At 35.5% G+C, this 23623-nt stretch overlaps 1 protein-coding gene across 1 annotated transcript in view; it reads right to left on the bottom strand.

Moving 5' to 3' along the window:
* The window catches only part of COL24A1 (collagen type XXIV alpha 1 chain), a 366899-nt gene that overhangs the window by 58518 nt on the left and 284758 nt on the right, over window positions 1–23623 (bottom strand). The window contains exons 43-47 of the mRNA XM_057310505.1: window positions 20132–20185; window positions 13631–13684; window positions 13467–13520; window positions 7997–8050; window positions 6752–6859 (exon numbers count right to left, since the gene is read on the bottom strand). Of these exons, the coding sequence (XP_057166488.1) occupies window positions 6752–6859; window positions 7997–8050; window positions 13467–13520; window positions 13631–13684; window positions 20132–20185 (324 nt within the window). The remainder of the gene's footprint in view (window positions 1–6751; window positions 6860–7996; window positions 8051–13466; window positions 13521–13630; window positions 13685–20131; window positions 20186–23623) is intronic.

Here is a 23623-nt window from a genome sequence, read left to right as displayed (position 1 = left end):
TTGGAACTAGAATGTGCATATTTTATTCTGACTAATTCATACTCAGATTCTCCTTTCTCTTGATTATGTCTTTAGCCTCTCCGTCTCTACTAGGTCCATCTAGCATCTAAATGTGCTCCAGGTTCTCTCACTTCAAATAACTTCTACTTGAATTTCAGTTTCATCTCTAGTTATTGCCCTACTTTCTCTTTCAGAGCCAAATTGCTCTTGCTCACTAACTTTAGTCACAATTGTTCTTGCTCTGGTTCTTCAAACATACTAGATTCTTCCTAGATTTTTATATGGTATTGTCTCTGCACGGAATGTTTCTTCCTGGCTTTCCTCACCCACAGTAATCACTCCTAATGTACTAACTCCTACTTATTGTTCCGTGTCATCTCTCTTTCCCTATCCCCTCATAGCAAGCCACTTTACTGAGGTATAATTGACATAAAGTAAATGGCAATATACATATTTAATAAGTCAGCATAAAGGATTTCACACATCTGTGTAATCACACAATCATCACAATCAAAATAACATACCATCATCACAATCATATCTGCTCCCTCCCCCAAAAGTCTTACACTGTCCCTTCAAAAGCCTTCCTTCTCACACCTCCCTATATGCACTCCATCCAGGATATCCCTGATTTGCTTTCTGTCACTACAGATTAGTTTGCAAATTCTAGAATTTTACGTAAGTAGAATCACATAGTATGGGCCTTTTTTTTGGTCTGTCCCCCCCCCCCCCCACACACATAGTTTCCACATCCAGCATGGAGCCCGATGTGGGGCTTCAATTCATGACCTTGAAATCAAGACGGGAGCTGAGACTGAGTCATATGCTCAACCTACTGAGCCACGCAGGCACCCTGTCTGCTTTTTTCCCTCAGCATATTTGAGATCCATTCATGTTGTAGCATATATCAGTAGCTCATTCTTTTTATGCAAATTAATATTTCATTGTATGTATGTACCAAATTTTTTTAGCCAGTCACCTTTTGATGAACAAATATTTGGGTTATTTCCATTTTGGGGCTATTACAAAGATAAGTGCTATAAATATTCATGGGCAAGTTTTTGTGTGGACATATGTTCATTTCTCTTGGATAAGAGTAGAAAGCCTGGATCCTATGATAGGTATGTGTTTAATGTTTTAAGATACTGCCAATGCCAAAATTAACAATTTAATAGTATTAAGTGTTCTGACCTATGAAGATAGTATACATAATACTTATTTAGGTCTACTTTAATTTTTGTTAGAAATGCTTTATAGGGGCGCCTGGGTGGCTCAGTGGTTAGGCATCTGCCTTTGGCTCTGGGCGTGATCCCGGAGTTCTGGGATCGAGCCCCACATCAGGCTCCTTTGCTGAGAGCCCGCTTCTTCCTCTCCCACTCCCCCTGCTTGTGTTCCCTCTCTCACTGGCTGTCTCTCTCTGTCAAATAAATAAAAAAAATCTTAAAAAAAAAAAAAGAAATGCTTTCTAGTTTTTAGCATATAGGTATGCACTTTTTGGGGGTCAAATTATCTCATTCCAGCACTATTGTTTTTTAAATGTCACTTTCTGAATGTTCATTGTTAGTATACAGAAATACAATTCAAATTTGTATATTGATCTTACATCTTGCAACTTTGCTAAATTTACTTAGTTTTTGTGTAGATTCTTAAAGATTTTCTACATAGATGATCATGTTGTCTATGAATAAAGACAGTTTTATTCCATTTCAATCTGGGTGAGTTTTCTTTCTTTTTATTATGCTGACTAGAACTTTACTGCATTGATTAGAACCTCCAGTAAAGTGTTGAATGTGTCATTTAAATGAAAGAGGGTAATACAGATATCTGTAGGCATATGAGGTCTCAGAAGGTTTGTCTCACAAATACTTACATTGGAAATACTTTTTAGAGGAAGTACTGAAATAATAATAGAAACAAATTCAGGAGATTCTATAAAGGATATTCAAATTGATAGTGATCAAATAGCTTAATTAAGTTTACTACTCAAAAAAGAAGGAATGGAAATAAAAAGAGAAAGTAAATGCATAAAAACTAAAAGTCAGGGGCATCTGGATGGCACAGTTGGTTAAACGTCCGACTCTTGGTTTCAGCTCAGGTTGTGATCTCAGGGTTGTGAGATCGAGCCCCGTATGAGGCTCTGTGCTCAGCATGGAGTCTGCTTAAGACTCTCTCTCCCTCTCTCTCTGCCCCTTCTCCCATGCTCACACACACACACACACACACACACTCTCTCTCTCTCTTAAATAAATAAATCTTTTTTAAAAAAACCTAAAAGTCAATATTCAAGGCAATATCAAAAAATGATGAAGGCAAAGAGTAGTTAATAGAAACAAAAGGAAATGAGAGCACAAACAAGTACTTATTTAGTTAGAGAGAAGATACAGATAGTGATATATTTAACAAATCAATATAGTTAAATACATACACATTTGGTTTTAAGTTCAGTGCAATTGCTACAAGAACATCCACCAAAAAAGAAAGGACAACTTTTCATAATTCTAAATAATGTCAGTGATAAGACAGTCCTCTCCATTAGTGCTGCTATTATCACCCTTATTTAGTTTGGGTTTGGCTAATGGGACATCCTGGCAGGGGACTGGGGGTCAGGGGGGAAATCTGCAGCAGATTCAGGATGCTACATAAGCTACCTTGCTATTTGCACCTTATGACTGAGCAATGATAATATCCAATAAGGATCACAATTGTATATATCTTATAAGATTATTAGTCTATCCAACGGGAATCAAGAAAGAAAGAAAGAAAGAAAAAAACAAAAACAAAAAAGACAGTCTGAGACAAGGAAAATAGAGAATTAAGGTGACAAATACTCTTCGTGGAGAAATTTCAGATGCATCCTCTAAGATCTACAGCAGAAGGATGTTCACTATTGTGGCTACTGTTCAACATCGCATTGAAGGTCCCTGCCAACTTATGTGGAAGGAAAAAGAAGTGAGTGGAAGGAAAGAGATCAATCTGCCATTATTTGAAGATGATATTATCTACCTCAAAAACCCAATAGAATCACAAAAGGAAATTATTAGAAATTTTTAAAAATCCAGTTGTATGGAATATATCCTGAATCAGTGCATTTATTTAAACTAGTAATAACTGGGAGCACCTGTGTGGTATAGTCAGTTAAGCATCTCATTCTTGGTTTTGGCTTAGGTTGTGATCTCAGAGTCATGAGATTGAGCCCTATGACAGGCTCCATGCTCAGCATGAAGTCTGCTTGGTTTCTCTCTCTCTCTCTGCCCCTCACCACCATGGTCTCTCTCTCTCCCTCTCTCTAAAATAAATAAATAAATCTTACAAAAATGAATTGTAATAAAAAAAATAAACTTGTAATAACTAACTAGAGAATAAAATAATACACAAGGCCCTTATTAAAGGGCAACATTGCATATTGATAAGAGCAAAAAATATGGAGTTAGGCTGCTTTTGTTGGTATAAGACAATGAAAGCAACAATCTCTCACTGCCTCAGTATGTATATACGTACGTATTTCTTTTTTTAAATTGAGGTATAATTGGCCTCAGTTTCTTCATGTATAAAATAAAGATCATAATTGTATATATCTTACAAGATTATGAAGATTAAGTGAGTCAACATAGTCAAACACTTATCATGGCAACTGGCACATACTTAGTATTATATGAATTTTTGCCATTATTATTATGGAGCTATTCTATTATAGCACAATAAAGATGATAAAATAAAGATTTCATCTCTTTTATTGGATAACAATGATAAGATATGAATTTTCTCCCAATATATCTATAAACTCAAGGCAAACCCAATGACAATTCAAGTTTTCATTATGTTTTTAGAGAAACTCAGCAAATCTAATCTTAAATGTATGTGGTAGAAGTATAAAGAAGGGGGACTTGCTCTATTAAATATGACGACACATTACAAAGCCATAGAGTAAGAACAGTGTGATAATACAAACAGACCAGGGGACAGCCGGTTTTTTCTGTAAAAGGGCCAGAGAGTAAATATTTTAGATTTTGCGAGATCATTGGTCTTTGTTGCGACTACTCAAACTGTGGTTTATAGCGCAAAAGCAGCTATAAGCAAATGTAAGCAAATGACGGTGGCTGTGTGCCAATAAGATTAATTTATGGCTATGGAAATTTAAGTTTCATGTAGTTTTCACTTGTGACAAAGCCTTCTTCTTTTTATTTTTTTCTACTATCAAAAATGTAAAAACCGGCTTAGCTCATGGGCCATATAAATATAGATCCATTTGGTTCATCAGGTGCAGTTTGCTGATACCCAGAATGGACTGATATAGACCACATATAAAGGAGAACTTAAATAGAGTAAGTCGGATGCTTTCTGTTTGTTTTTTTGAGATCCAGTCTCTACCCTTCTCCGTTCCTCTCTATGCTCCAGCAGGTTCCCTTCCCCTTTAGCTGTTGGCTAGTGACATATCAAGGGGAGGCAGATGGGAGACAGCCCACTCTTAGTGCAGGCAGAAAGGGAATGCATTGTCATTTGTGAATTTTTAAAATAACAATAACACTTTTTTTCATCATCATGTACTGGCAATTCTCAACAATGTCAGTGATAAAACAGTCCTCCTCATCAGTGCTGCTATTATCACCCTTATTTAGTTGGGTTTGGTTAATGGGACATCCTGGCAGGGGACTGGGGGTCAAGAGGAGCCTGGAATCTGCAGCAGATTCAGGATGCTACGTAAGCTACCTTGCTATTTGCACCGTATGACCGAGCAATGATAATATCCAGTAATAATAATAATAATCCAGAGGGATCTGTGGCTGGTAGAGATGCTGTATGGACCGTCTAATAACCCCTCCATAACAGAATCACAGCGTATGTCCATAAGATTTTGAAGATAAGCCATGCCTTCGTCACATGTAATTTCCCACCTGGAATGCAGTTCTGCACTTGCTCTGGTTAAAACTGAATAACCAGGGGTGCCTGGGTGGCACAGCGGTTAAGCGTCTGCCTTCGGCTCAGGGCGTGATCCCGGCGTTATGGGATTGAGCCCCACATCAGGCTCCTCTGCTATGAGCCTGTTTCTTCCTCTCCCACTCCCCCTGCTTGTGTTCCCTCTCTCGCTGGCTATCTCTATCTCTGTCGAATAAATAAAAATCTTAAAAAAAGAAAAAAAAACCTGAATAACCAACCCTAAGACATCAAATGACTATGCGCCCTGAACTGCACATTATGAATCAGGTGATATCTGAATCATAAAATTGGATGTGCGGCAGCAGCATTCTCCTCCTAAATGGAAATGGCATATATTGAGACTTGGTGCTACCAGGTCCAGAAAGAGCAAACAAAATACGTAAGCAGCCAATTAGGATTTCCATGATACCTGCTCAACTGCTTTACCTCTGCTCCTTCAGCCTAGAGAGCTCCCTTTACCAGTTAATAGAGGAGGGAAAAGCTCAGACCCGATTTATAGATAAATCTGCACTGAATGTCACCATCAGCTAGAAGTGAATGGCTACAGGGTCCTGGGATCAAGGAGCATGACCCCAGCTGAGGGCAGATGCTTAACTGAATGAGCCACTCTGGCGCCCGCCCCAAACTCATTTTAAGACTAGTAAATGGTGAGTCTGGACAGCAGCATGAGAATGAGGGTCCAGTGCATAAACGCCCTTAAAGACTGAGATCTCAAATGAATAAAATCTTCTTTCAACCAGACTGGTGTTGATGGCAGACAGAAATCTATAAAATATCTATTTTAATTAAAAACATCAGACTGCTGTCAAAGTTTTCTAGGTCTTAACCTGATGCTCTGATGTTCTGACATATTGCCTCCAAAACAAATAGAAACCATGTTTAGACTCCTTAAAAATATTCATCTTTTCAGATAGGATCTGGCTGTATTAATTCTGAAATACTAAATTGGCTAGTTCATAGTTTCTTAATTTAATGAATGAATGAATGAATTATTTCAAATAGGCTATCTCATCATAGTGAAAGAAGATTAGTTTGGGTTTGGGCTTAGGTATAGCACCATTTAAATAAACAAGTAGGATTGATTTAGTATTTAAGAGAAGAAAAACGGGTCCACAGATGACCACATACAAATAGCAGAAGTGTAAAAGCGTAAATATTACAAGGTTCTTGAAAGTATGTGGTTTATTATTCTAATATTTCAAGTGAAAACACAATGTGAGATAAAAAAATCTGGATTATGAGGACATTAGGGAAGGAAAGAAGAGAAATGGCTAAATGAAGACAAAATATGATTTTTAAATTTCTGGTAAAATAAATAAGATAAACACTTGCATAAAAATCAGAGAGAAGCTATATCATTGCATCACCACTAAATGAACACAGAAAATGTTCACACAATTTTTATAAAATACTGTAAAAGTAAAGGGAAAATGAATTTTGGCAGAATTTCCATTGAGTTATTGCCAAGCTTTAAATGTTTCAAAGGTGGCTTAAGATATTTGATGAACTCAAAACACAGCCAGGTTGTGTAGTCCCTTTTAAAAATCTGCTTCTTTATGGTTCTTATTTCTAAGCTTTTATAGGTGCAAAAATGGCATGTATTATTTTTAATGTAAGTTGTTAGATATAAAATACCCAAGAGAATGTACTCATTGACATTCCTTGAAGATCATAAACACAATTCCAAAACAACTATCAAAGCAGTGTTTGGCTAATCTGAGCCAGTATCGAAACTGAGAAAGCCAGAATATATATGGTCTAGCAAATAGATGCTTAAAAATAAGCAAGGAAAAGTAAAGAGATTCATTCTACTCACAGGAAGTCCCTGTTTTCCTGGTAGCCCAATTTTTCCAGAGTTTCCTGAAATGCCATCGGCTCCATGGTATCCTTGCTTGCCTTTCGGCCCAGGTAGTCCAGGAAGACCCTTGGTAATGAAAAATTACGTGAATTACAGAGAGATGATGTACAAATGTTCAAATGACAAAACCTTTATATTTGGGAGGGGAATGTTTACATTTTTAATACTCCGTCTCGGGATAAATTTTCCTGTTTCCTAATCCCTTTTTGGATTCAACAGATCAGGTTGAACTATCGTTAAAATTTCCCTAAATAGAAACATCAAGCTAACTAAAATGTACTGTGTAAGCTTTTCAGCTTTAGTGCAGTTCTCTCGTATTTTCCATTGTGCTGGCCTCTGCTCTATCCCACGATGGAGAAAAGTCAGCTATATGCACCTGTCAGCCTAGGATACAGCTATACTTTACCATCTGCAAAGCCTCATGTCCTGTTATTTTCTCAAGAAACAAATTATGGTTCTTTTTGTTGCCACTTTGAACTAGATAATTATATGACTGCTTAAAGGTCTGAACATTTTGTTTCTGCTCTTGGGTAAGTGGCTTTTATCTGTATGAATCTCTGATCTGAATGTGCTTATAATTTATGTTCATTTTCTTTTCTTTTTTTGAACCAACACAGGCCACCCAAAGTGGGCATCTAGCCCTTGGCTACGGAAGACCAGCAGGAAGTAAGCCTTTGCTAATAAGCCAGTCAACACATATTTGCTTGGCTCGAGGAAACTGATGGTTAAGGTAAAATTAATCTTTGTTCTGTGATGAAATGATTTAAAACATTTTCTTCTAAGACTTTCTGTCCTATTTGTCAGGAAACTGAGAGGCTGTGTCCTTCAATTACAATCCAGCTCATGCTTTTTATTTATGCTTGAGGATCTCTGACCTTTGTCACCAATCATTTAATCATATTTCAAGTTCCCTGTTTTCAGTCATGATCAGAGAGTAGGATGCGTCCACAGAGAGAGCTCCATAACACCGGGAAATAGCATCCTTCAATTGCAGAGACTTATATTTAAACAGCAAGCTTGGTTTTGAGCTAATGGTCATATTTTGTTCTCTCTGTGTTCCAGCTTGAGCTTAAATTTTTTTTTTTTTTGAAGACAAGCTGATTTATCCAACACTTGTCATAATTGGCCCCGAACTTTTCTGCTTGCAGAAGCTGCCAATTCTATTTAGAAAAACAAGAAAGATGAAAAGGGCCTGCTACTTACAGGAATCCCAGGTTTCCCAGAAGGACCAGGAGCTCCTTTTTTTCCTGAAGGACCCTAAAAATGTGAAGCACAGTTGCCACTTAATTGTAATAAACTTAACTAAGCTGAAGGCATAGAAAAGAACCCTGAGACCGGGATGCTGCAGCCAGTCCTGGCACTGGCTAGCTGTATGTCACTGAGACCGCCATTTAACTTCCCTGGGAGCCATTTTCTTCATCTGAAAATGGGAGATTTTGACCAGATAATCTATGAATTTCCATATAGCTCCAAATTCTAGGATTTAAGAATTTAAATCTTGGCTCTAAAAGGGAACTAAATATTATTTAATAAATGTCCACGTTTTCAGACAGGGCCTTTGTCTTCCTATTGAAAGTGGCTAAGTGCTTTACTAATTTCATAAACATTTATTGACTATTTTGTATGTGCTAGAAATGCAAAGTCAAAGCTACTGATATCAAGGCACTCACAGTGTAGTAAGGGAAATAAACCAATAGCCTAGAATGTGCTTATCTGGAAGCATGGAGAAGAACATACTTGTGAATCAAAGAAAAGATATTTATTTCCCACGGAACTCTTTGTTTTTCCATGTGTGAGATGTTTTAAATCATAATTGATTCAGCAGTAAGTGGTCTGCCAGGATAGTTAGGAACTTTGCCCTTTGCGAATATGCCATTATTCTGATGATATCCTAAAATTATTTTAAAAAGAAAAATGTGGAAAAGACTGACCTAGTTCACAAATAAGAAAAAGAAGCATATTGTCATTACCAGACACATTTCTCAGAAGTCATCGAAAGTTCTCACAAACAGAATAATTCCACCAAAACGGGATATTACGTTACTCAAGTTTGAAGATAAATTGTGCCAAAGATTCAAGCTGACAACAATAACAAAGTAAATAATTTCTTAACATATTACATCCTCTAAAATGATCTTAACGTTTCAAGAAGAAATAGTATATGTAGTCACAGGAAAAGGACATTTTCTGTAAGAGATAAAAATCCAACTTTGTTAGAATTAGATAATGGGGAGATATATGGAACGGGGAGAGTTCTACCTCCAGCTTGGAAAACTATTTTACTTGCCTTAAAAAGTCACTAATGTAAAGTCCTTCTAAGGGTAAGGAAGCCAGGAAATGAAACAGAAGGTGATCTGACTTTAGTTGAAGGAGATGGAATCCCTTGAATAATATGATCTCTAAAATACATCTTTTAGAACAAAATAAGGAAGTAAAATAAACAAGATTTTAAATATTGAAAAAATTGTGATTTCAGTTATTTCTAATAGCACTAATTAAATAGTATATGAACTATGATAATATTCAAATATGTTAACCAGAGTGTTTTTTTCCTTCACAGTATTTGTTTTTATGCAAAGTGATAGATCTGTTCTAGATTTTAGATTTCCAAATAGACTTTTCCTTAGCTTATGAATTTCAAATAGCCCTCTGAAACTCATGGTGAAATAATAATTTGAGAATGATACAATATTTTGGGAAGAATATATTTTTTAAATGCAAAAGCCTGATTTTTAAATATTTAAAGTTTATATTTGAGTATCAAAAACCAAGTTGACAAAGAATTCAAATCATATATTTTTGCCATTAAGAACAGATTTAGAATTATAATAGTATAAGAGAAAGCTTTTCCTATTTAAGGGGATATAAAGATCTTCAAGTTGGAGAAATGTAAGAAGAGAAGTAGAAGAGAAGATTGTTCCTCCCTTACAGAAATCTCCGAGAAGGGCCCTTTACACCTCACTCTGCCCTCAAATCCTGGGGTAGGTAGAAGCAATAATACCCTCAGATAAGTGCGGGGATTTGGGCACAGAGGACAACGGCTAGGGAGACTAAAGTCTTCATTTAGAAGCCCACATAAACTGCACTGAGCGTCAGCAATAGAGTAGAAATTTCTGCATGAGATGTCTAGGCTGCTGGGCTCGAGAAAGTCTGGTCCCGCAGGCACCCAGCATGGTATAGGAATTAGCAAAATTTATTTCCAAGGGCCAAGAAGAGAAGCGTATAGCCCTTAAGGTCCTAAATAAGGAGACTTTGTAGCTTTTCTCTACTCAGAAAATAGCTATATATGTCAGCATGGATTGAAGAGCTTCTGCAAGGAAGGCCAAGGTAGATGTCAACATGGTGGGATGATGGCAACGGGGGACCTACATGGATGATGTGCATTTCAGTGTATACTAGTGTAAATAGATGACTAAAGACCAAACTCACCTTCCATTCCTCTTCCTCACCCCTGCTACCTAGAATGTAACTGCAAACTTGTCAAGAGAGTGAATAGGGAAAACTCTAAATCAAATGTAGGATATTTGTGCGGATGGAGTTAAAGACACTCAATTGATTAGATTTCCACCAATTACGTTTCTACCACCATGCAGGAAGGGCACTCAGGACAGATGTTAAGTTCCATTATAAAAAACACAAAAAACAAAGTTACATTTTTAGTATACCTGAGTTTGTGTCTTATGCTTCAGACACACTACACATGTAAGTAAGGGTTTTACTCTAAATATTCATATAACAAAATAAAAACAAAGAGATTCACGTATCATCACAGATTGGTGACATTTTGGGATAACCATTATGTTGGGGATGATTTCAGAAAAGTTAAATGTTGTGTACTGAAATCTACATGTATGGGTCTATTATGAAAATTGGAATGTCATTCAGACTTGGATGGGCATCAGGAAGCAGCTCCCAATAGAATAACATGAAAGGGAAAGCATGACTATAAAAATTATTTGTAAAGTATGTTTTGCTACTTGTAATAAGACAGTTGTGGCAAAAATCTGTCTATTGAAGACAAAAAGTATTTAGCAAATAACAAAACTATAGTCTCTGCCGTTTTGAGATGTTCAATTTGGGAAAGATTTCTTTATTATAATTAGTATCGTCATACTAAAAGGAAGTAGGCCAGCTAGAAAAAACATAGTCTTACAATTGAGATTTTAAATGTATAAAGATCAACAAAGTGTAGAACAATTGATACTTTAAAAAAATTGTACATTAAAAAAAATCTCAAAGTGGAATTGTTGGCTTATAGCAAAATTAAGAGCCAAATATTACTAAACATTAATCCTATGCAGAGGTGGTCTGTTTCAATAGGAAATTACAGATTTGGCCAAAGACAAAATATTTTGTCATATAAGGTGTTGGCACATGATTGAGCTGCTATCATAAGAAGGAAAAAAAGTCACTCTTCAACCAATACCCAGAATTCAAATATAGCATTCAAATGATACTTTCAAAATTAACTTATTCATATTATTTTTTTTAAATATTAAGTACCTCATAAATCAACAAACAGACTTTTCTGGTCTCTTAGTAGGAAAGGCAAATGAATTTTACATGCAGTCTTTAGAGTGAGCATAAAATTGTCTTTAGTACTTTGCTAGTTCTAACTTTGTTAGGGAGGATAGCTTTACAATACAAACTTAGATTTAGAGTTAGGCAATAATTACTCTTCCTCTCTTCTTTTTTTTTTAAACCAAGAAATTTCAATTCACTAAAATTTGGAATTTTGTTTTGGAAGGCAAATAAGATTTTGGCTTGAGTCTTAGTCTTTGAAAGCCATTATAGGATAGTTCACTACATTTGAATTAAAAAAGTCTTTGAAAATGTAGTGGTTGTACAATTGGCTTTGACTTGCTCTTTTTCTCTACAGTTGCCCACTGTCTCATGTATGAGAGCCCAATGAATGAGTTAGTTGGTTAAGTAAGATTAATCACACTTTACTTAATTTATAAAAGATTTCAAAGTAATAGAAGGCTTTTGTATAACATTGGGAGTCAGGAAATTTCTAGTGTTGGTTCTATTGTTAACTAATTCTGTGATTGTAGGTAACTCAATCTCTCTGAGACTTAAATTTCTTCATCTGAAAAATGAGAGGATTCCAGATGATTTTAAAGGGCCATTTGCAAACCTAAAAAACAAATCTGAAGCTTTGCAAAAACAAGACGACAACAATTGGACAAGATCCACCTGGCCATGGAAGGTGTCCCTAGTGAATAATACATGGTCAATGATTATTCTTGTAGCAGTTATGACTACTTTAAATTCTAAGAGTTTTTAATGTAACCTTGAAGTGTATGCCAGCATTGCCTAAAGCAGGATAGAACGAATTCCCTTGGGTAATACAGATTGAAATCATGGCTTCTCAGCATCTTTCCGCTCTAACACCCAGGAAGAGTTGACCGTGCCAGCTGGAAATGAAGTTGTCTAGTAAGAATATTTGAATTTCATTGGCATAATTTTAATAGATACTAATAAATACTTTAAAAATTTCTTCTTCCTGACATATGTCAAAAAAGAAAATACTGAGAATATGAAAGTACTAATTGCAAGAGACTAGAAATTTTAGGATCAAACCTTGGGAGAGCTTTCGCATCCTTAGGCACTTAATGCAAATATAAGGAAATCAAATGAAAGCAGTAGTAGTGTTCTAGGTTCATAGCTTTGCCCACTACTTTTTCCGGTTTGGGTATTAAAAATTGTAAGTAAATGGGACAATTACCTTCTCTCTCTGCATTTTTTCTTGCTGAGGTTTGCCTTCAATGGGATATTTTTATTTTTTATTTATTAGGGAGCCTGACTGGGTAGGTAGGTAGATATCAAGACTATTCAAAATAGCTTTAGGTGAGTGAGCGCCTATGTAATATCAGATTCCACCCAATTTTACTACTTATTCCCGTAAGTAGGAAAGACAACATATGGGTGAAGACTTAACAAATTAGGAGAAATGTGGTCTCAAATTGATTACTTTTTATCCATTCTCATCTAATTTATTATCAAAATATAGTACATTTTCTTACGGATTTAATTCAAAATCAATAGCATGTGAAATCAGAATGCTATGAAAAGCAAGGTAGCAATGAACTGATGGTACAAATTACAAAGCAAGTTATAAGGCAACAACCTTCCATAAGGTTGAGGCAACATCCATCAGTGCACAGGGAAAGAGATGTCTGAATTCAATCGCTAATACATTTGTAGTTTATTTGACAACAAATAATTGGCTTGACTTATGGAAAAAAAATCTTTTAAACCAATTGTGAGTCTGTGTCACATAGTCAAACTATTTCTACCCTTATCCTTACTACAACTAAATAGGTTTGACTGACAGATTTTCACTTTTCAGTGCTGGTTTTAAGGCTTATTGATATTTTTGCTTTAAATCCCTAGGAGAGACCATTCATTTTGGACAATTTTTTAGGCAATTTTCACAAAGCCAGAGAAGAGTGCTGGTAAAGGGAAAGTGGGATGGCAGTCAAAACACATGAAATAATCAGTAATCATGTTTTAGCACAATTACTGACAAACACTCTGATTATAGGCCTACAGTGATCCTTGCTCTGGAAGGGTGAATGATCATTTAAATTACAATGAACAGTAGTTCCTATGTCCCTGCCTTCTCAAACCAACAATAGGTTTCAAATTGTCTTAAATAATTTCAACTTACTTCAGATCCTCTCTCTCCTGTTAGTCCTCGTTCACCCTGGTCACCTGGCTCACCCTTTAATAGGAAACCAAAAAGAAATCACGTATGAAGCAGAGACCAAATAAGATATATAAACATTAATTTTTTTCAAGGCCGGAGTTACAAAGAGTGTTTTCAGAACATACTGGGGGACCTTGTTGTCCAGTAGCACCTCTTGGTCCTGGTAAACCCACATGACCCTAGGAATAGAAAAAAATTATATTATTAGAGTAAATAGAGACATGTAACTTAGAGAATAGGGTAGTATCAGTTAATATGGTAGCAAAATGTTAAAAATTCAATTTAAATATCAGAAATTATGATTCTCTCTCAGAAATGTTGTAGAACATAATGTCCACTGTATTATGATAACTGAGAAAGAGTGTAAAGTTTTGTTTTGTTTTGCACATAGGTTAATGTAGTGGGGTGAATGGTGGCCCACCAAAAGATGTCTATGTCTTAATCCCCAGAACCTGTGAATATGATCTTGTTTGGAAAAAGGGTCTTTGCAGATACCATTAATTTAAAAAGATATTATCCTGAATTGTTTATGACAAGTACCCTTATAAGAGAGCGAGACACACAAACAGCAAAGGAGAGGCCCATGTGAAGACAGAGGCAGACACTGGAGTGATGTAGCTACAAGGAGCACTGTCAGCCAACGGAAGCCAGAAGAGGAAAGGAAGGATTTTCCTCTAGAGCCTGTGGGAGGGAGTATGGTCTGCTAACACCTCAATTTCAGATTCCTTGTATCTGGAACTGTGAAAGAATAAATTTCTATTGTTTTAAACCACCCAGTTTATAGTAATTTTGGCCAGGAAACTAGTATATTAAATAACCATAGGAATAGAGAGTTTGAGAACAAATTTCTTTCTTCGACCTATTCCCACCGTGGAAGTGAATTATGGTCTCCATTTTTACAAACTAAGTTCATACCATTTGTATAGATTTATGGAGGTGAAAACTGGGAGTTGTTACTGTGTATAATGCCAAGGCACGTCAAGTGACTTTGATATCCAGCAATCTGTCATTGCCCTAGTCTTCCTAAGAAGGAATGCTGACCTACCACATTTCCCTTTTCAAGTGTGTAAATAGAAACTAGCAACAACCCAAGGGCATGTCAGAGTATGCACGAAGAATTTTGCATGTAATCTCTTTTATCCCCTTCCCTACTGTCCTCTTTGCTTCAGATTTCTTTCTTCCTACTCTCTGTGTATTACAGAAAGAATGCCATAGACTCATCTCCTTTTTCTGGACTAGGAGAAGTAAGGATTGCCTACATAGGCTAACGATATTTATCTCACAGAAAGATCAGTTGAAGCCTTCTTTGTTTGTATTCTTTGAGGTAAATGTTTATGGTTTTAAGATCCAACTTCCTCATTTGAAGAAAAAAAAAAAAGGAATCCTGTTTAAGAGAATGAACAGTGGCAAGAGAGAAAGGATAGTTGAAAGCTTTCTATAGAACATGGCCTTAACTAAAGAGAATACATATACCACACATGGCCCTGCCAGCAAAACATGAACAGAGTCAGAAATAACAGAATCAGGTCAGTCAAGAGGAAGTTTGGTACAAGTAAATATGATGATTACAGGTCATTTATTAAGCAGAACTCAGGAGAGAAGTGATTGTGAAAAGCTGGAGTTACAGAGTGCAGTGAGACCGAGAATATGAGCAAACTATAATACTCAAAACCATGAATGGCCAATTGTGATTTTGCTACCGTTTTTGTCTGTAAGTTACAGGAACCGTTTTAGAATGATCACAGAATAGCTGATTGCTTCTCTTGCTTTTGTGGAGTCTGGATATAAATCTCACTAAAAACAAACATGTTTTCTAGGAGTTTCACTATAATTCCTCTGGTTCTTTCTATTACAATAAAAATTGACAAAGGCCATTTTTCTGCAGTGTTAAAAATAAATATGCTATAGTAAATATTATTATCAGTCATGTAGGCAAGGTTATGGGAAATGACTGACTTTGCCTAATGATATTAGTGGTGGGATGAGCTAACTGGCCAAGGGGAGCTAGATGGTCAAGGACTTTATAAGGGAAGTGATGCTAAGCTGAATCTTGAAGGATGAGTGTTCCAGGCAGCGAAGTAAAACGAAGGCATTCTGCCAGAGGAGATAGCATGGGGGAATAAATGGAGATTCATCTGACCGAAAATGTTAAGAGGAGAGTGGATTTGAGAGGGCTATGACCGGGGATAGGGAGTCTAGTTAGGAAGTTATTAAAGTAATTCAGATGAAAATGATGAAACCTAAACTAAAGTAGGGCAAAGTGGCTAGATCCCAGAGCTACCTGAGGTCAAAAGAAGTGGCCAAGTGAATATGAGAGATCAGAGGAGAGAGAATGGAGTGAGAGGAGGGAAAGGATGAGAGAGGCAAAGAGACAGAAAGAAACACAGGGAGAGCAACAGACCCACACAGAGAGAAACAGACACATGGAGACAGCAATATATTGACAGAGGCACAGACCGAGACAGAAAGAGAAAGAGAGAGAGAGGGATGATTTGTTTATTGGCTTGAACATCTTAAGGTCTGATGGTAGCATTCACTGAATTGGGGACATAGAAAGAAGAGTATCGAATTTGGGGAGGATGAGGAAACTGTTGTATAAGACATACTGAGGTAGAGGTGCCTGTGATGATATCCAGTAGCAATTTGGATATGCATGTCTGATGCTAAGGAGTAACGGCCAACTGAGAATTTAAATATTGTTATTTTATTGTGTGCAAAGATGCTATGGACCTTGCCAAACCAAAGTGAAATGGAGTTTGAGCTAGAACATAATTTATTCAATGTATTTCTAGGACTTCATCTCACACAAGTTTAGTCTGATTTAATCTTGGGTATGTGTATGTTTCTGCCCATAGCTTTAAAAAGCAGATGTTGACAGTATAATATGCTTATTCCCACTAAGTACTCTGGCTTTCTCAAGCCTCAAATTAATTTATCTTGACCTATGGAATGTATAGCTTTCTGGATGACAGCTATAATTTACTATATCTGTTTTTATACTGATTAATGTTCTTTCTGTATGTCTTCTACATGTGATGTCCTCAGAGGTAGGGACTGTGCCTGGGGTGCTCAGTATTAAATTCACAGCACCTAGTTCTGCTCCTGGTCCATGGCAGACATTCAAATATACAATGAGTGACTAGAGATTTTATTATGTATGACACGTAAGATCTGTCATGTATAATGATGCCTAATGAGTATTTATTGATGACAATGAGCAAAACACATGACTTTTATAATTCTCAGTTTCTTCAAAAGGAAAAAAGAACAAAGGATGGTGAAAAAAATTTTTAAAATTTCTAATTGTTCATATCCAAATGGAAACAAAATCTGCATTATCCATTCCATTTTTTAAAAGATTTATTTATTTATTTCAGAGAGAGAGGGAAAGAGAGAGGGTACATCTGCACATGAGTGGGGAGAGGGGCAAAGGGAGAGAATCTTCAAGCAGACTCCCTGCTGTGTGCACAGCCCAAAGTGGGGCTCGATCTCAGGACCCTGAGATCATGACCTGAGGTGAAACCAGGAGTGGCACACTTACCTGACTGAGCTATCCAGGTACCCCCATTCCATTTTTTTTTATCCAATAGGATAATCATGAGTTCACCACAATTTTAAGAATATTTGTGAATATAAAAATGTTTTTAAAAAGGTTGATTATTCAGCCATAAAAAGGAATGAAGTAGTAATACATTCTACAACACTGACGAATTTTGAAAACATTATGTTAAATGAAATGAAGCCAGACACAAAAAGCTGTATGATTCCATTTATATGAAATATCCAGAATAGATAAATCAATAGAGACATAAAATAGAGTAATGGTTGCCAAAGGCTGGGAGAAATACAGAGTGACTGCTTAATCAGTATGGTGCTTCCTTTTTGGGGTGATGAAAATGTTCTAAAACTATGTAGTGTGTGATGGTTGTACAATATTGAGAATATATTAAAATCTCTGAATTGTACACTTTAAAATGGTTAAAATGGGGCTGTCTGGGTGGCTCAGTCGGTTAAGCATCTGCCTTCGGCTCAGGTCATGATCTCAGGGCCCTGGGATCAAGCTCCACGTTGCCGGTGGGCTCCATGTTCAGCAGGGGGTCTGCTTCTCCCTCTCCCATTGCCCCTCTCCCCTGCTCGTGTGCTCTCTCTCTCAAATAAATAAAATCTTTAAAAAAATAAAATGGTTAAAATAGTAAATTTTATATTATGTGTATTTTAGCCCAATAAAAAGGAAGGCCTGGTGATAATGCTAGCCATCATTTTACTAGAGTGAAAGGATAGTATATACATTTTAAATTATAGAAAAGCGAACACTTGAAAACTTCACCCGAGACTACAACAGAATAATCTAACTCTAAATAAAGCATGGTTCCCCTGCATGAATGAAACTTGTGCTTGGGAAAACCTGGTAGGGGACAAGTGCGGATATTTCATGGCTTTCAGATGTCTAAGTAATACAATTATTGTGGCTGTGTGGCTCGAGATGGCTTGTTTAGAATAAAACCAGCAACAGATGATAAAATGACCTCTAACACCTGAGGACATAGGATAGAATAAGACAGAAAGGAAGATGTCGATCAAAGTAATTCATGAAATAGCCACAACTGGAAACTTCACTAGGAGTATCTGTGGAATGAGGAAGGAGAAACAGACTCCACAGTGGGCCTAGGAAGAAGTTCTCTGATGAAGTATTTCTGAGTAAGGCGTAACTATCCAGAATAAGGCAAGCAGGGTTTTTCTTCTGCAAGCCAGGTGAAGAGATTCTTTTCTTCTTCCGAAAGAATAATTACCTGTTTGTTTGGCAGTACATTTGCTGGTTTAGCTACCAAATGTTTTGTAGTTAGTAGAGGCCAAAAGAAGATATTGCAAGAACCTGATTTTCCTGAGAACGTGTGAAGTTATGCACAGCAAAAACTAAGGAAGTTTAAGATGCTTCTCAAATTATTCTGAAAGCAGTGGGTTGGCTTCTCAACTCAACGAAAATCTATTTTCAAGTAAATACACAGGATTCCTTGGATTAAGAAACACTTATAGATACAAATATTACATAAATTTGAAACTATATATGATGTTCTAAAAATGTTTCTCTAAAAATAGAAGAAATGTACAACAATTTCACAAGCATTTAGAACTACCTTCAACATTTGGTTCAAAGAGAATTTTAGGAACTGAAAGTTGATTTTTCAGATTCCAGGCTTGAGAAAATCAATTTACTAATGATAATTATCTACCTGCCAGCTTGTTCATTCAATCTGGCTATTTAAATCTTATTTATATGATTTATTTATTTATTTTATAAATATTTTATATTATTTTATATTATTTATTTATCTGGCTATTTAAATCTTATTTATATGAAATCTTATATATATGATTACTGAAATTTTAAATGAGAGGGGCATATTGGATCAAATAACCCATCAATTTATTATTAAAAATGAATTATGTTTATATACATATTATATTATACTATTATATACTATTACATACAAAGCTCAGAACAAAACATTGTAGAAGAAAGAGGGAAGTCATATTCAAATTGGAGAGGTAAGATATCTGCACATTAAAAATAATTAGCAAAAATATCAGCAACAGAAGATGGTTAAATATTTCTGTTGAATGATTTCTGTAAATAATAAATATTATATATTTATAATATATAAATATATAAATATATTTATAATATATAATAAATATTACATATTTATAATATATATTTATAATATATAATAATATATATTTCTGTAAATAATAAATATTATAGGACTACAGAACAGGAAAGGATTCCTGTTAGGGTGAGTTGGGAAAAAAGGAGTTCGAACTAGATTATAAAGGATAGATAGGATTTATGTAAATAAAGATAATACTGTGAGTAGGCACAGAATGTTGTGAGCAAAGGAATGACATAGAAACTATAGGAAGAGAATTAGCAGATGTCCATTTTGTTTAGCTACTGACAGTGTAAACAGGAAGAGAAGAGAGATGAGGCAAGAATACAGAACATCCTAAACACAAATGTGCTAATAAAAAATGACCCAGAATAAATGCTACACTTAGTCTAATATAATTTTGGCTGATGAAGTTGGTCTCATAAAATCCTTCTAAGAATGGACAACGACAAGAATTGACAGAAGGCTTGAGAATAGGACATTCATCCACCCAACTGACAACTATCTATTGAATTCCTACTATACACCAGGAACATATGTTCTAGAAGCTGGGGATGTAATGACGAAGAAGCCAGACAAGAGACTTATTTTCATGGATCTTACTTTTTGGTAGGGAAAAACAGACAATAAACAAAAAACACAAATGTATAAAAAAAGAGATATATAGATAGCATGAAATATGATATAAAGTGATGGATAGAAAGGGCAGATAGAAAAGGTCTTTCAGGAAGCAACATTTCAGCTGAGATCTGAATGATGAGAAAAAAGCAGCAATGGAAGACGAAGATGATTATAGAAAGAAGGAACAGAAAATACAAACAGCTAGGCTTGTTCTAGGATCAAAACCATAAGATATTACTAATAACACAGTGATGCTTATTTTCATTTGAAACTGAGCAAAATCACAGAGAACACTAATTCAATGTAGAAGCAAGGGGTGAAATTTGCTGTATTTACCTTATAGCCCTCTGCGCCAGGCTCTCCTCTCTCTCCTTGTTCCCCGATAGGACCCTACAGAGACCACGCGCAAAGATAATCAATTTCACAGCTGTACCTAAGTATTTGTGAATGTAGATAATACAGTTACCGTGGAATATTTTTTTCCAAAAATATGAAACCAAATGTATAATAATTTGCTTGTTTCCACTAAATAATTTCAAAAGATTGAATTTCAATAATACCAAGAACATCATAAGCATGGAATTATTTAAAGAGAATCTCATAATGATTCTGCAAGGAAAAATATTGAAGAAATGAAGTCCGCTTAAACAATATGAATTTTCAGATGGATAAAGTATGTTAGGCATGTTGGCAAAATAACTTGCTTTTTACTTAATGTTAAAATGATAGAAAAAGATTTAATCTGAATCATTCATTAATTAGAAGATTATATTTAATAATCTTTTTATTTATTTATTTTTTGAAGTACAGTTGACATACAATATTATATTAGTTTCAGGCATACAACACAGTGATTTGGCATTTATACACATTATGAAATGATCACCAGAATAAGTCTGGTTACCATCTGTCACCATATGTAGTTATTATAATATTGTTGACTGTACTCACTATGCCATACTTTACATCCCCGTGATTTATTTATTTTATAACTGGAAATTTGTAACTCTTAATCTGCTTCACCTTTTTTATCCAGCTCCCTACACTGTCCTCTCTGGACAGTTTGTTCTGTGATTTATGAGTCTGTTTCTTTTTTTTTAAAAGATTTTATTTACTTATTTGACAGAGAGAGAGACAGCCAGCGAGAGAGGCAACACAAGCAGGGGGAGTGGGAGAGGAAGAAGCAGGCTCATAGCGGAGGAGCCTGATGTGGGGCTCGATCCCGTAACGCTGGGATCACGCCCTGAGCTGAAGGCAGACGCTTAACAACTGCACCACCCAGGCACCCCTATGAGTCTGTTTCTGATTTGTTTGTTTTGTTTCTTAGACTCCACATATAAGTAAAATCATACAGTATTTTCTTTCTCTAACTTATTTCACTTAGCATAATGTCCTCTAGGTGCACCTATGTTGTCACAAATGGCAAGATTTCACTCATTTTTATGGCTGAGTACTATCACATTGTGTGTAGGTGTGTGTGTGTAGTATACACACCCTACATCTTTTTTATCCATTCATCTATCAGTGAACACTTAGGTTGTTTCCATATCCTGGCTATTGTAAGCAATGCTGCAATGAACATATAGGTACATGTAACTTTTCAAATTAAGTTTTTCATTTTCTTCAGATAAATACCCATATGTTGAATAGCTGGGTCATACAGTATTTCTATTTTAAATTTTTTGAGGAATCTCCATACTGTTTTAAATAGTGGCTACACCAATTTACATTCCCACCAACACTTTTTTCCCACATCCTTGCCAACGTTTGTTATTTCTTGTTTTTGTTTTTGTCGTTGTTGTTGTTACTAGTCATTCTGACAGCTGTGAGATGAAATCTCATTGTGATTTTGATTTGTATTTCCCTGATTAGTGTTGTTGAGCACCTTTTCATGTGTCAATTTGCCTTCTATATGTCTTCTTTGGAAGAATACCTATTCAGGTCCTCTACCCATTTTTTAAAAATCAGATTGTTTTATTTGTGTTGAGTTGTATGAGTTCTTTATATATTTTGGATATTAATCCCTTATTGAATATGTCATTTGCAAATATCTTCTCCCATTTAGAAGGTTGCCTTTTTGTTTTTTTTTTTTTTTTTGATGGTTTCCTTTACTGTGAAAAAGTTTTTTACTTTGATGTAATCCCAATTGTTTATTTTTGCTTTTGTTGTCTTTGAGGAGACAGATCCAAAAAAATATTGCTAAGACTGATGTGTAAGTGTTTACACCTGTTTTCTTTTGGAAGTTTTATCATTTCTGGTCTTACATTTAGGCCTTTAATTCATTTTGAGTTTATTTTGCATGTAGTGGAAAAATGTGGTCCAGTTTCATTCTTTTGCATGTAGCTGTCCAGTTTCCCCAACATTATTTATTGAAAAGACTATCCTTTCCCCATTGTATATTCTTGCCTCTTTTGTCATAGAATTGTGTGTTTATTTCTGGGCTCTCTATTCTTTTCCATTAATCTACGTATCTATTTTTGTGCCAGTACCATACTGTTTTGATAACCATAGCTTTGTACTATAGTTTGAATCAGGCAGCATGATACCTGAAGCTTTGTTTTTTCTCAAGATTGTTTTGGCTATTTAGGGTCTTGTCATTCCATAAAAGTTTCAGGATCTTTGTTCTAGTTCTGTGAAAAACCCTATTGGAATTTTGCTAGGAATTGTATTGAATCTATAGGCTGCTTTGGATAGTATGAACATCTTAACAATACTAATTCTTCCAACCAACAAACATGGTACGTCTTTCCATTTATTTTTGTCATCTTCAGTTTTTTCATCAATGTCTTATAGTTTTCAGAATATGGGTCTTTCACCTTCTTGGTTAAACCTATTTCTAGAGATTTTCTTATTTTCATTCAATTGTAAATGGGATTGTTTTCTTAATTTCTCTTTCTGATAGTTTGTTATTATTGTATAGAAATGCAACAGATTTCTGCATATTAATTTTGTATCCTGAAACTTTACTCAGTTAATCTAGTAGTTGTAATAGCTTTTTGGCAAAATCTTTATTTTCCATGTATAGTAGAATGTCATCTGCAAATTTTGACAGTTTTACTTCTGTCTTACCAATTGGATGCTTTTCTTTCTTTTTCTCCTCTGATTGTTATGGCTAAGATTTCTAGTACAATGTTGAATCAAAGTGGTGAGAGTAGGCATCTTTTTATTGTTCCTGATCTTAGAGGAAAAGCTTTCAGCTTTCACCACTGAGCATATGTTAGTTGTGGGTTTGTCATATATGGGCTTTCTTACATTGAGGTATTTATTGAGAGTTTTCATCATAAGTGTATGTTGAATTTTGTCAAATGCTTTTTCTGCATCTATTGATAGCATCATATGATTTTTATCCTTCATTTTTTTTTTTAAAGATTTTCTTTATTTACTTGACAGAGATTGAGAGAGAGGGCCCAAGGAGCGGGAGCAGCAGAGGCAGAGGGAAGAGCAGGGAGCCCAATGTCAGGCTTGATCCTAGGACTCTGGGATCATAACCTGAGCTGAAGGCAGATGCTTAACTGATTGAGCCACCCAGGCACCCTATCCTTCATTTTGTTAATGTGTGTATCAAGTTGATTGATTTGAAATACTGAACCATCCTTGTATCCCTGGAATAAATCTTACATGACTATGGTATATAATCCTTTTAATGTACTGTTGAATTCTGTTTGTTAATATTTTGTTGAGGATTTTTGCATTTATGTTCTTGCATCTATGTTCTATGTTCATCTATGATATTGGCCTGTACTTTTCTTTCTTTCTTTCTTCTTTCTTTCTTTTCTTTCTTTCTTTCTTTCTTTCTTTCTTTCTTTCTTTCTTTCTTTCTTTCTTTCT

The sequence above is a fragment of the Ursus arctos genome, unplaced genomic scaffold (assembly GCF_023065955.2).
Source record: "Ursus arctos isolate Adak ecotype North America unplaced genomic scaffold, UrsArc2.0 scaffold_12, whole genome shotgun sequence".
Classification (NCBI taxonomy): domain Eukaryota; kingdom Metazoa; phylum Chordata; class Mammalia; order Carnivora; family Ursidae; genus Ursus; species Ursus arctos.
Note: the sequence above shows the minus strand (reverse complement) of the source record. Positions and strands in the feature narration are given on the sequence as shown.